We start from the raw sequence: 15,545 nt of genomic DNA on the forward strand, positions 1-15,545 counted from the left end.
ATAAAACTATTCGACATATCTTATGGTACTTGGCAGAAAGTGTAGGTACTGTACACCCTACTAAATTAAGTTAAATAAAATAATCGTTTGTGGTTAATACCAGAGGCGTACGACAGGGGAAAGTAAATGGTTGACCCTTTCCAAATTCTACGCCACTGATGAAACTGGTATTTTAGCATAATTTTCAGATTCTCCAATACTTTACATGCAAATAATACACTCTTCATTCGTAACGATGAACTCATTAGTTTTCGAGATATTTGAAATTAAAAATAAAAAAAGGCACACTTATTTTGATTAATGTATTCTTCGTTTTTAGCTTCAAATATCTTGAAAACTAATGGCTTTATCGTTACTTATGAAGAGTATGTTACTTATATAGAAAGTATTGGAGAATCAAAAAATTGCACTACAATAGAAATTCCGCCAGTGGCATAGAATTTGGGAAGAGTCACCATTCACGTTCCCCCGTCGTACGCCTCTGGTAGTAGACAGAAACGGTTGTTTAACATAATTTGGTAGGGTGTACAGTACCAGCACCACTTACCAAATTTCGTGTTGTTGTCCCATGACTGTCAGGAAATATTAAAAAAAATAAATGAAATAAAAGTTTAACTTTGACACCCTTTATTTCGGTTATTATCAACTTTTGTACTAAGGTAAGTTAGTTTAAATCGACCTATTTTAACCTCTACTACAAAATTATTTTCTGCTCCGAATTGTACAACCGTAAGTCTATTTCGATTGGTTTAAACCCTTTCTATGTTCCGGTTTCTCTCAATGGCCATTAGCTTCTTGGGATGGTGTGCATATAATTTCAAAATCGCTAACATCGCTTAATCCTTTTTATAAGACTTGTTCGCAGTAGGGAAAACCAAAAATAAATAAACACTCACATGGTAAAATATTTTATTCCATATTTTTACACGAAATCATAAATGTTTATAAATATTTATTTAACGAAAAATGATACAAAAATAACTAAAGTAGGCTGCAGAGATTGCACATATCAGTCTCTAAGAATAGAAAAATTCTATAAACTTAATTAAAGAAACTCTTCTTTAATCATGTTAATGAGATTGTATACTTATTCGAAATGACACCATAAATATTGAAAAACATTTAATACTGGATGGTGTTTTGATCAATATTGAATTGTTTCTCGAGCAATAGGTCTTTTATTTTAGTTTTTAAACATTAGTAACACATACAGCGACAATTTTTAATAGTCTTCCATCACAACCTCAAAATTACAGGGTAACATATAGTCCAAGAGGCAGCGCTGAAAAATTTCTCTGAATTTACTAAAGCTAGTTATTTCACAGTTGATTACTGTGATTGTGTATAGAAACATACTGCGGTCGATCAAGCGAAACAGGTAGAACAGGTGGTACTGACAGCTTGTCAAAGTTGCTTACCTGCGGAGGTAATTAAATCCATTTACTAAGGCTGAAAATCAGTACACATTCTAAATTGAATATAAATAAAAGTTATTATAGTCGGTCAGCTGTATGATGGGACAGAGCCGGTCGGTCGGCCAAAATAAATGTACAGGGTTATTCACTATATTTTGACCCCACTCTAAACTGCTTTATTTACAGAATTAGAGAAAAATGTAAAATACAAAACTTATTTAATTTTTAAATTATAATGTTTTGAAATATATATCGTACTAGTGACGTCATCCATCTGAGCGTGATGACGTAATCGACTATTTTTTTAATTAGAATAGGGGATCGTGTGCTAGCTCATTTGAAAGGTTATTGAATTCCCTATTCAGTAATATAAACATTAACATGATTGTTTATACAGGGTGTCCAAAAAAATTTTTTAATAGAATTAATTGTTTAATTAATTAAAAAAAAATTTTTGGACACCCTGTATAAATAATGGTCTTAATGTTTATATATACTGCATAGAGAATTGAACAACCTTTCAAATGAGCTAGCACAAGACCCCTATTCTCATTAAAAAAAAATACTCGATTACATCATCACACTCAGATGGATGACGTCACTATATACGATATATATGTCAGAAAATCATAATTAAAAAATCGAATAACTTTTGTATTTTACATTTTTTTCTAATTCTGTAAATAAAGCAGTTTACAAGGGGGTCAAAATATAGTGAATAACCCTGTACATGCATTGGGGCCGACCGACCGGCTCTGTCCTGTCATACAGCTGACCGACTATAATAACTTTTATTTATATTCAATTTAGAATGTGTGTACTGATTTTCAGCCTTAGTAAATGGATTTAATTACCTCCACAGGTTAGCAATTTTGACAAGCTGCCAGTACCACCTGTTCTACATTTCGGTTGACCGACCGCAGTATGTCTCTCTACACAATCACGGTAATCAACCGTGAAAAAACTAGCTTTAGTAAATTCAGAGAGATGTTTCGGCGCTGCCTCTCCGTCTAATACTGTTACAACAGCAATGGGAATGTCTTTATGATATATGTTTTGGACAATTCAATGACATGTGTCATACGTCTTTATAGGTTAGGTTAAGTGAAGTAGATACGTGAAGTTACATACAGTTATAGTCTCATTAACAAGATTAATTACATCAAAAACATTTTTAGGTTTTTTAAAAACTGTACTGCTCATTAAAAATATATCTAACTAACTTACCAAACGTACTGTACAATATATACAAAAAGCATTCATAGAACACAAAAATTAGAAGGAATTCTTCAGTACTAAGGACAATTTGCATAAGAATGAAAATATATAACGCTTCTTTGAACGAACTTAAAAATATAAATCACAAAATGTAATAAAAAATATTAACAAATCAAGTCAACTGATTCGGTTTAATAAGTTATATATGTGTCACACTGTGTTACTCTACTTCTTGTATCTTTTGAGCTAAGGTCTATAAATTAAATGTGTGTTATACAATGATGCACAACACTGTAAATCAATGTTAAATTTCAAATGGAACACATCTCTTAAATAATAAAAAATCTTAACAAGTAAGTGCCGTGCCTAAAAAAACGGAGTACCACAAGGGGGATACTCTCGCCAGTACTCTTCAACTTATACACTAATGAGCAGCAGATCCGTAATGCGTCAAAAACGTTTATTTATGCTCATGATCTGGTAACCGCCTATTAATTTAGTATTCTAACACAGAAGAACATCTTACGGACGAGGTTGAATAGTTGTCAACATACTACAGGGGAAATTAGCTCCACCCAAATGCACAAAAAACATAACATTACCCTTTTCCATCGGAAGCTACGAAAAACAACGTTCAATAGAGTTTAGTCACATTGTTCATTCCGCAAGTATCTCAGAGTGACGCTATTGAGCTATAAGCTGCACATTGAAAATACTAAAGCAAGACCCAAGCTAGAATTAATGTGCTACAAAGACTAACATCGTCTAGATTGGGAGCTATGCCAAGTGTGCTACGTATAACAGCGCTAGCGCTCTGCCTGTCAACAGCAGAATATGCCTGCTCTGTTGGGGAGCGATCAAAATACACTTGTAAAAGAGACAGTGTAATAAACGAGACATTCCGACTGATTGTCGGCTGCCTGAAGCCAGCAAAAATTAAACACCTTTACTCATTGTCAAACATCGCTCCCCCAGGTATTAAGATCACAAATTCTTCAGAAGTACTCATAGTCCAAGAGGCAGCGCTGAAAAAGTTCTCTAAATTTACTCTAGTTATTTCACAGTTGATTACTGTGATTCTGTAGAGAAACATACTGCGGTCGGTAAAGCGAAACGTAGAACAGGTGGTACTGACAGCTTGTCAAAGTTGCTTACCTGCGGAGGTAATTAAATCTATTTACTAAGGCTGAAAATCAGTACACACATTCTAAATTGAATATAAATAAAAGTTATTATAGTCGGTCAGCTGTATGACGGGACAGAGCCGGTCGGTCGGCCCCAATGAATGTACAGGGTTATTCACTATATTTTGACCCCCCTCTAAACTGCTTTATTTACAGAATTAGAAAAAAATGTAACATTCAAAACTTATTTAATTTTTAAATTATGATTTTTTGACATATATATCGTACTAGTGACGTCATCCATCTGGGCGTGATGACGTAATCGACTATTTTTTTAAATGAGAATAGGGGTCGTGTGCTAGCTCATTTGAAAGGTTATTCAATTCCCTATTCAGTAATATAAACATTAACATGATTTTTATACAGGGTGTCCAAAAAAAATTAATTAAATAAATTGTTTAATTAATAATTCAAAAATTTTTTTGGACACCCTGTAAAAACAATCATGTTAATGTTTATATTACTGCTTAGAGAATTGAATCACCTTTCAAATGAGCTAGCACACGACCCCTATTCTCATTTAAAAAATAGTCGATTACGTCATCACGCCCAGATGGATGACGTCACTAGTACGATATATATGTCAAAAAATCTTAATTAAAAACTTTTGTATTTTACATTTGTTTCTAATTCTGTAAATAAAGCAGTTTTAGAGGGGGGTCAAAATATAATGAATAACCCTGTACATTCATTGGGGCCGACCGACCGGCTCTGTCCCGTCATACAGCTGACCGACTATAATAACTTTTATTTATATTCAATTTAGAATGTGTGTACTGATTTTCGGCCTTAGTAAATGGATTTAATTACCTCCGCAGGTAAGCAACTTTGACAAGCTGTCAGTACCACCTGTTCTACGTTTCGCTTTACCGACCGCAGTATGTTTCTCTACACAATCACAGTAATCAACTTTGAAAAAACTAGCTTTAGTAAATTCAGAGAGATTTTACGGCATCACGCCAGATGCACAACTTGACTGGCAAAGATGGAAAACACTGAATAGACTCCTGGGGATACATTGAGAGAGATGACAACTATGTCAACAGCACTGTTGAATCAATGCTGCGCTATGTGACATTTAAGGACATTCAATGCAATCAAAGCAGATTAAATTGCAAAGTTGGATAAATTGTCGATATGTATGTCGCTCACTGTTAGGCTTCAATTAAGAAGTAATAATATATGAAATAAAATAACGACTTCCAATAAAGTGGTTCCAGATTGGATTTGCAGTGAAAGTTTTTGAATTTCCATATCCTTACGCTACTACTGGGATTCGAATTGTCTTGTATAGGAAGACTAAAGTAGAACTGGATGACTTAACTGGCAGTAAAATGTAAATAATGTTTTGCTTGTCTCGCTTTTCTTTCTAAGAAAACACAGACATTAAACGAGAAGAAATGGAAACACAAAATAGAATAAGGAAAATAGCTAACGTCGTATAAACGGGCAAATCTTATTATATTTTCAAATGTGCAAGAAGTAAAAACTTGTCTTAGTAGTACGAAAAATGAAGATGAGTAACAAATTTTTGCGAATGTCGGGCAAATCACAATATGCAAAATATGTAGATATTTGTTTGGATGCATGAGAATACAAAAAAGTAAAACGTAAAACGACAGTAGTATACATGTACCGTGGTGCGGAATTGAGTAAATGTATTTATTTGTGTCGGTAAAAAGACGTGTTTTACTTATATCTCGAAAGGGTGTGTTGTTGACCTATCCCGACGCCCGCTGGGGTGTGACTGCCGACGGGAGGTTATGTATCGACTGCTGCTGTGGCTGAAAAAAACCACAAACGCTAATATGTTTGTGTTTCTACCATCTGGCCAGAAAGGCGACAAATTATTTAGATTTGGCTTTAAAAGTTGAAACATTTCTGCAGTTTTAAGAAACGTCTTCGAATGCATTTCAAAAGTGAGTTATCGATATACGGTCTGATAAGGTAATAAATTTATGGGGAATTCAGTTTGTTAAACTGAACACACCAAAAACATCTGGTTAGGGATACATTTCGTTTCGTAAAACTTAACGGACCCTTATTAGCCTCTGGTTTGTATATTAAATGTGAATTTTATATGACCCATATTATTTCGTTTTGAGAAAAGTTATTAAAAATTAAAATTAGCAAAAATAGTAATTAAAGCGTGTCGCCACATACATAATTAACCTTTTCAGCACATGACTAGGTCAGTGCAATGGACGCGTAAGTGCGTCCATGGCACGTAAGTATTCAAACTAAATTATTTCTGCCGGCAGAGGAGCTGAGGTGCATAAGCCTAGAATATACTGTGCTTACAAAATAAATACGACGATGGAAGAAGAATAATAACCTAAACGGGAGAATCACTGGATAAATAGTAGGATATCGGAACTGGGGTCAGTGGTGGTAAAAGAGGTGTAATAGTGATCCAAACAATGAAGAGTCACAATAAAAAATAAATTATTCCCTGTATAGTTCAAAATACCAACTTTTAAGTTTTTTTATATTATTTAAATGCTTTCAATTGGATGATTTTGAATTTGAAATAAAATAAATAGGGAAACTTTTCTTTGGGAAAATGTTTGTACTTTGTAAGTGATATACAGGGTGTAACGAAAATACAGGTCATAAATTTAATCACATATTTTGGACCAAAAATAGTTCGATTGAACTTAACTTACCTTAGTACAAATGTGCACAAAAAAAAAGTTACAGCCTTTTGAAGTTACAAAATGAAAATCAATTTTTTCCAATATATCGAAAACTATTAGAGATTTTTTTATTGAAAATAGACATGTGGCATTCTTATGGCAGCAGTATCTTAAGAAAAAATTATAGTGAAATTTACACACCCCATAAAAAATTTATGGGGGTTTTGTTCCTTTAAACCCCCTCAAACTTTTGTCTACGTTCCAATTTAATTTTTATTGTAGTACTATTAGTTAAACACAATGTTTTAAAAACTTTTTTGCCTCTTAGTACTTTTTCTAAAAGTCAGTTTTTATCAAGATATTTTGAATATTTTTCAAATCCACCACATATTTGTATATGGTTAAGTACGATTATGGAGACTTGGTAATAATATGAAAATTTATTTATGATTTACATTTTTAGGTATATTTTGAACCATATTAAAAAAAGAAGCCACACCTCGATAAAAGGTGCCTTCTGGAAAAAATACACAGAATCAAAAAAGTTTTAAAAACACCTTGTTTAACTAATGTTATCGCAGTAATAGTTTAATTGGAACGTACACAACCATTTGGGGGGTTTAATGGAACAAAACCCCCATAAAATCTTTATGTAAACATATTAAAAAAGAAGCCGTAACTCGATAAAAACTGCCTTATCGAAAAAATACTAAGAGCAAAAAAAGTTTTAAAAATATTGAATTTAACTAATGGTACCACAAAAATAATTTAATTGAAATGTAGACAAAAGTTAGGGGGGGTTTAAGGGAACAAAACCCCCATAAAATTTTTATGGGATGCACAAATTTCACTATAATTTTTCTTTAAGATAATCCTGCCATAAGAATGCTACATGTCCATTTTCAATAAAAAATCTCCAATAGTTTTCGATATATTCGAAAAAATCGATTTTCATTTTGTAACTTCAAAGGGCTGTAACTTTTTTTATGAGCATATTTGTGCTAAAGTAAGTTAGGTTCAATTGAACTTATTTTTGGTCCCAGAATATGTGATTTCATTTATGACCTGTATTTTGTTACACCCTGTATATTATGATATCAACATTTGTTCACTTACAAAGTGAATATATTATATTCATAAACCATATGGAACATTTTCAAAATTTAATAACTCTGTCATTTATATCATGCACAGCCCAGCATATGTGAACCATACTTTATGAATATTGGAATACTGGTATAGTTACACAATGTGACACGGTCATATTACAAGTAAAAAAAATTCTACGTATTATTACCAGTTTCACGAAATTGAAAAACTAATATTTTTAACTGGATTATAACACACTTTTTTACCTGTTCACCAGGGAATTATAATGGGAGATCAGTTACTGATCTCTATTCAAGGATTCAATACAAAATTACGACTTTTGCGGACTATTCAGTTGTTTATTAACATTATTTTGGGGCTTCGGTATACTCCTGATAGGTCCTAGAGAAATCATCGTCGTCGAACCTATACTTGAGAGGTTAGCTGGGTTCCTGCTGTTAATAATAGGTACCGCAAACGTCCCATCCGCCGTATTTTGGGACGGTAAAGGAATATAATTGCATATACCCAGATTTGATAGCTTTTGCATGACACCGGGCGTTTTTAGGTTGATGACTGGTATCCCCAATTCCGCCATGCCGCTTGTGGTTTTGTGATAGGTTTGTCTGTGTTTGTTGAGGCCGACCGAATTGGGATATTGAGCAGGGCATAGGTCGCACCGGAAAGGCAGGCCTGGCCGTTGTTTCTGGGGCGATGAAGCTGGAGGTGTTGGTGAGTCGTCCGTGAGGTCTACTGTTGGTAAGGATTCCGTCACTCCAGACTGAAATTTAAAACATGTTCTGAATTATTCTTGTATAATTTATTGTTAAACAATTAAAAAACATGCATACCGTATTCATTTACTTTTAGTAAAGTAAACCTATGAAGTATAACGAAAATGTTTGGTAGTGACCACAGAATGGTTGAGGTAATCACTTGAGTGATCACTTTATTGTGGACGTACAAAATTCAGAGGCTGGACAAGAAAGCCAAAGACAGGAAGAAAAGAAATACTGAATGGTAATTTACTATTTTTATTGGAAGTGAGCTACAATTTTACTTTAAAATACGTTTATTTTGAGCTTTCGATTTTCTCTACGAAAACATTTTCAAAATAGAAATCATTAATAAATTAAGAAATGTTTTTGTGTGTGTGTGTGTGTGTGAAAAAAATGGCTTGGATGCGAGTCCGTTAGCCACAGATTTTTATTTTATTTTTACCTCAATTTATTAGTTTTGTTATATTTATACGTATTTCACTTAAATGATTATATTTGTTTCTTTCAAGTAGTTTATGAGTAATTTAAATATTTCCATTTTATGACAACGTAGTTTTATTAACATTTTTAAGAAATGTTTTTACTTGGTAAAAAGTTCTTCTAATAATTTAATATTATTTGACTCATTCATATTGACAAAGACATACTTTAAAATAATATTGTCAATATTTTTGAGCCGAATTCCTGGGACGACTTATCCCGACATGGTTTTACTCTCAATATTAGCACCAAACTCTGATTTTAAATGTATGTTATTTTAAAACATAAATTATATATATCCTCGATATTGACTTGATGTTATTGACTTACTAATAGTGGTATTTTCTTTCTGTTTATTTCCTCTTTAATTAATTAATATAGGTAATCAGATCCTACTGCATTCTGCCGAAGAATTTGCAGCGGAATTGGTTCCATTTAACATAATTAGAGCCACTTATTTGATTTTTCTCTTTTCACCATCTAATTCTTTCAGAACAATATTTGAATGTTTCCACTGAACTCTATGTTCATTTTCCCATGCGTGTTTTTGAGATCTATCAAATTCTCTATTTTTGATAGAAGATTATGTTCACGTATCCTAACATTTAATGGTCTTGATGTTTCACCTAAATAAAAATGTTTGCATTCACAAGGTATTTTATACATACGATACTTGGTTCTTTCTTGTTCATTTTTAGGTTTCTCAGGTCAATTTCTAATTTGCATCTTATCGGTTCTTTGGAAATTACTATGGTCTGTTTTTAAACCAAGAGGAGTAATTCAAATTTACCGCGCCGTAATGCTTGTTTCTAATTGGTCCAACCTCAGGCAAGTTTACTCCACTGTTATACAATTTTGACACCAATGACATTTATGAAATTTTGACATTACTGGCATTTCATAGGTTAATTAAGTTATATTCGCGATTTTTTGTGTTTTCTGCGTTATTCCTTTAATTTTTAGATTTTTAGTCTACTCTTATATAAATAAAAACAGTTGTTTTTATAACTCTTTAGCGACGTATTAGTATAATATAATATGTATGGATTACCGTCAAATGCCGATATGACCAACCAAAAAAGAAGATTTATTTGCTGATTTTTCTAGTGACTTTCTTGGGTGTGAATCTGTCTTTTTAGTTTACTCCTCTTGGTTTAAAAACAAACCATAGGCACTTAGTATTCTCGGTATTTATGAGCATATTTAGTTTTTTAGCTTTAGTATTAAATGCACGCAGTAGCCTTTGAAGATTGTCTTTAGAATTGGCAATAATGACAGCATCGTTAGCGTAGCAAACGACTCTAAAGAATGTGTTACCCATCTTCAATCCAGCTGTTCTGCTATTATTTCTTGTGAATGTTATAGGAACCCATTCTAAGTTGTTCTATTTCAGTAGTAACAAAAAAAAACAAAAATTTGTTTAATTTATTAAAGTTTTGTATTTTGATAACGATTTCCGAAGTGGAAATCGAAACGTAAAATTAACTTGTAAAAGTAAAATTGTGACTCATTCACAATAAAAATGGTAAATTGCACTAAGATGCCCCAAGAAAAAAGCTTCAGAACAAAACTGCATGGAAACACAAAGAGGTTAATTTTGAAAATCGAACAAAACTAATAGAGAAGTACTGTAAAAACTTTGAAAGATTGAATAAAGGAATTTCAAAGACCATTAAAACCAAGTTTTATCAATTACCTGCTAGTATAACGATAGGATATAAAAATAACACGTACCAGGGTTGAATAACTTCAAAAAAAATTGTATTATTTACTTCTGTCACAGAATAACTACACAGAAGCGAATCTGACTGTCGTTTCCATTCATAACGTTGGGACTGAAATATTTGACCTTGTGCACCACTTATAGAATAGAACTTGATGTTATAAGGAATACACCATTCCAAATTATGTGATATTTTTGACAAGTACCTAGTTATTAATTAAATACGAAATATAAAATTTAACTATAAAATATAAAATAAAAACTATATAAACATAAAATTTAACTAAAAACAACTGTCACTGTCAATCGCAAAAGTGAGGTTGCACCACTTATGTAGTGCATGGGCATGAAAATTGTGTTACCGTTTTTTGCCTGAGTTTCGCTTCTGTGTAATTCTGTGCTTCTGTATTAAAAGATTACTTACTTTCTGATTTCCATTTGTTTTCGCTGCTGGGATAATACTGACTGCGCCATTTAAATTAATCGGTGTAGGGATAGGTGAGGCTGCTTTGCTCGGAGACTCTTTGACGGTTTCCTTCGGTTTGGCTGTAGCGGTGACAGTTATCCCTCTCGTCGCTAAAATGTTGGCTACGGCTTTGGCATCTGATTTTTTGGGACTTTCCGCCGGTTTGGGTGGTGGATTTCGCACGCTCAGAGTTATTGAATCTGAAAGGTGCATAATACTGCTTTCGGCTGTTTCAGATGTACCGCCCTGAAAGAGATTATTTTTTTTTAATTTATGAGCAAATACGACAATATAAAAATAGCAAAACTTCATTCAGTCACAAATATTTTATCAAGCATCCATCATTAGCGAATACTTTAAGAAATTAAGATTACAACCAAGTACTACAAAAAGTGTATCAGCTTTTACAAACAGAGAATTAGGTACATAATATGTATTTTAATAACAAACTGTTAAAATACAATAAATAACCGAAATACATTGGGGTTACTCTAGACCCAACGCTCACATTCAGAGAACACATGACTAAAAGAGCACTACATGGGGTTCACAGCATCAAGCTTAAGATCCTCAACTCTGTTCTTGGGCTGGTATATCCGATGGCAGAATACTGTGCACCGGAGTGGTTAAATAGGCATACCCAGCCGGTCGACACTCAGCTAAGCCATGCTATGCGTATGATAACAGGCACAAAATTATGCCCATCCCTAGTATATCCACCCTTAATAACATAACACCACCCAACCTATGTACGAACATGCGTTGGTTAAAGAATACAACAAAATTATGGATAGTCGACAACTTCTAGTCCATAAAGACATCCCCAATATTCTGGGAAATCTTCTTCGATCCAGGTTATATATATAGTTCAGCTCAACATGCCCCAGGGACCCAAGGCTTCAATGGTTTTCTTCCATTTCTTTCTATCTTGTGCTAGGTTTTTCAATCTTGTACCTTCAGCGACTTCATACTTTTGCCGACTCCAACCATCTCCTTCGAGGGCGTCCTCTTTAAATTGGGGAATTTCCTCTTGGAAGCTCTGCTGGTCTTTTCGTATTCCCTTAACTTCGTTCATAAGAGCGATCATCATTTCTTTCAGTTTTGTATTGTTACATTCTTTCTTAGCTGGAGACCTAAATAATTTTCTACTTTTCTTGAAAGTGTTCTCATCTTGGTCGTCTTTTTTTTCTCCCCTCTTTCTCTACCATCATCAGATTCTTCACTATCCAACTGAGTTAGTTCTTTACACGTGGCCATATCGTTAAATATAATAATAAATACTAAACGACGGAGTCCCCTTCGATCCAGGTTACCTCCCCTGAACAATGGGTAAGTAAGACAGACCATTCACAACCATCAAACATATGATTATAATAAATTATTCTTATAATAATAAATCTTAAATTCTTATAAAATTATTATATTATTCTTGTAGGTACAGCTGGTTCCTAAAAAAACTGATACGACTCTTAAAGCGTATTTTGTAGAAAATTGAGCAGTGTATTTTGAAGGATAAATATTTATTATTTACATACTGTCACTGTCACTACTAAATCTTAAAATTTGTCAGATAACTTATTCTGTTCAACCTCAAAAAATGGCTCCACATGCTACCAAAGAACTAAAAGCAAGAATTGTAACGAAATTAGAAGATGGTTGGTCACTATCTGCCATTTTAACGTAAGCAAAACAATAGTTTTTAATATTAATAAAATATGGAAAGAACAAGAAACTCTCTAAAGAAAGCAAGGATCTGGAAGAACAAAAATATCTACCGCTCAAAAAGATCATCGTACGCTTTTGGAGAGATTAGAAGAGAATCAAGTCAAGTCAAGTCAAATTTATTCATCACATGCGACATTATACAAAGTTGTACATGTATGGGACAAGTCAAAGTTACAGACATATAATGTGTACATTATATATACATACTATATGTACACATATTAAAAGTATATAAATTAATAAATACGACAAAACATACTTAAAAGTTATTTTTAGAATATGGCTCTAGCTCACAAATGTATTGATGTACACACCTCCGAAAGTTTGGCTGATGTAAATTCATTCGTATATCTATTGGCAATTTGTTAGAGAAACTTATGGCTGCATAATGTGTGCTACCTTCCAACAAAACAGAACGATGTTGTGGAAGCATAAAGTGATTGTCTCTGAATCTTGTTGAATAAACAAGTTTCCGGGAAGAAAGACAACAACTTGGGGCAGAATTAAAGCATCGCATCTTAGGTACCGAACTGCAGCAAAAATTACTTGTTTATGAATAATTATTACAATTTTTTACTTTTTTTTACTTAATAATTATTACAATTTATGAATTAACATATTATGTAATCAGTTGTTTGTTTGTTTATTTTATTATTTGTCTGTCATAATAAATATAATATATTGTCAGAAAAATCAAATACACTGCTCAAAATGATCAGATCTTACTAAGAGTAGTATCAGTTTTTTTAGGAACCAGCTGTACATTCAACATTGATTGAAATTATGAAAGAAATAAAGAAAAAAGTATGGCAATACTGTGACGCACAAACATAAGATTCAGATGTAGGTAACGTAGGGTAATTTAATATACAACCTGTCCCAGTTATCTACTCATGTGTTGTAAGCCACATAAGCTAAATAAATATCAAGCATTGTAGAGATTTTAAAGCACAAAACAAAAAGAATTCCAACTTACCAATACGCTCTCGATTTGTGGTAATCCCCCGTCTGTATTTTTAGGCTGCATACAAATCACTTGACAGTCATCGTCGTCCTTATCGGGCGTGAGCAAATCGAACTTCTTTTTCTTCGTCTGCATCTGTTGACTCTGTTCTGGAGTTCGTTTTACTGGGGAATTTTGAGGTCGAATATTATTCTGAGGAGTTGCCATTCGCGGCCTCACAGATCTCACCGCTGTCATTCCAGTTGCACTTCGTGGCCTTACCATGGGGGCTCTCGGTCTTGAGACAGGCTGACGTTGGGCTGAAACAATATTTGATGAAATGAAATATACCTCATTTCTCCAAAAAAATATATATGAGATGCTAGTTTGACATTGATCTAGTCCTCGATAGATGCCGCTAAGTGAGGAGTAACTGCTCAGGTTTTGACATCTGTCATTCAACGGATGACGTTTGACATTGACGTTTACACTTTTAAAATAAAACATACGCTCGGAATGTCTAAAAGACTAGACAGAGACTGTAAAGAGAATCAACAAATTCGCAAAACTTATTAAACCATAAAATTCTCAGAACTTATTATTTAAGAATTAACGAAGTTTCGCGGAAATTTGTTTTGGGAAGAGTATTAACTTTGATAGTGTTCTAAAGAGTTTTAGAGATATCTTAAAGCCTCATACACACTTCATCATTCGATTCACACTGAACATTCGTGCTTGGTTTTGCTCAGATGGGTACTTCAACTACAGGCTTTTGGTATCGGTTCACCATAAGTTGATAAGACACACTAAATTCCGTGTTCAGTGTTCGGGACTCTGAAATATGGAGCAAGTCAAAGTAATGTTGCAAGACAACTTACTTAATGTTACGTCTTTTCAACTGTGCAGAGAATTTTGAAACTAGATCTCACAACGTCCTGGTATTGGTGCCAAAAGGAAGACAACAATCAGATAAGATGGGTTTTCAATATTGCTGCATTATGAAACCGAATTTAAACTGCTAGAATGCTCCAAAACAATCTTCAGTAAGCTCGTGGACAAGCAACCAGCGTTTCTAGTGTTCAATGAAGGTTAAGAAAACAGAGTTTGACAGCTTGCAGTCCAGCAACGAGACCATTACTTACTGCTGCTCACAAAAGATTGCATTGGTACATGCAAATTGGAATTGGAAAAAAGTATTGTTTATGGATGAGTACAGAATATCAATTTATGGAAGAGCCGGTCGAAATAATGTCTATAGGCGGGGTGGAAAGTGTTATGCGGCCTGCACTCAGTCACACAGAGTTGCTTTTGGTGGTGACTCAGTAATGTTTTGAACAGGGATTGCTTAAGACAAGCACTAATCTCGTCTTGATTGCGACAAGCACATTAACACATTCACTGCCACTGCATGCCAAAAGGCATTTTGTGCTACTTGAGTCAGGTGCCACTAACGCCCTTTGGTGTTCATAACCTGTAGAATTAAATAGGGTATTCGTAGTGGCATCATACGAAAGTGATTAAATATATAGTGGAAGCGAATATGTTAACAGGTTGGTATTACAAAAATGGACTGGCCTGCTTAACCCCTTAATGTACACGCTTGACTCTGACATGAGTGTACCTTACTGGCAATTTTGTACACATTTGACTCTGACACGAGCGACCATTAAATTTTAATCTTTCAATTTTTCAAGCACTTGCGAAGTTTGTATTTGTATAAAAGCGTAGATATAATACATATCTAAATAGCGGTAAAATCTTTATTACATTTCTTCTTCTTCTTTTACATCTACATCTTTATTTATTGCCAAGACTGTGTTGTCATTGTATGACAATTCTATATGTATGAATTGTTAAAAATCTGTTTTAATTCGAAGTGTTAGTGTA

General features: G+C 33.6%; 1 protein-coding gene across 2 annotated transcripts in view; it reads right to left on the minus strand.

Annotated features, from left to right (window-relative positions):
* Nucleotides 1-895: 895 nt before the first annotated feature.
* LOC114334219 (cell surface glycoprotein 1-like) overlaps nt 896-15,545 on the minus strand; it is a 177,405-nt gene continuing 162,755 nt past the window's right edge. For both annotated transcript variants that reach the window (XM_050649950.1, XM_028284270.2), the window contains exons 9-11: nt 13,692-13,978; nt 10,949-11,236; nt 896-8,323 (exon numbers count right to left, since the gene is read on the minus strand). In XM_050649950.1, the coding sequence (XP_050505907.1) occupies nt 7,874-8,323; nt 10,949-11,236; nt 13,692-13,978 (1,025 nt within the window). In that variant the 3' untranslated portion in view covers nt 896-7,873. The remainder of the gene's footprint in view (nt 8,324-10,948; nt 11,237-13,691; nt 13,979-15,545) is intronic.

Source organism: Diabrotica virgifera, chromosome 4 (genome assembly GCF_917563875.1).
Source record: "Diabrotica virgifera virgifera chromosome 4, PGI_DIABVI_V3a".
Lineage (NCBI taxonomy): Eukaryota > Metazoa > Arthropoda > Insecta > Coleoptera > Chrysomelidae > Diabrotica > Diabrotica virgifera.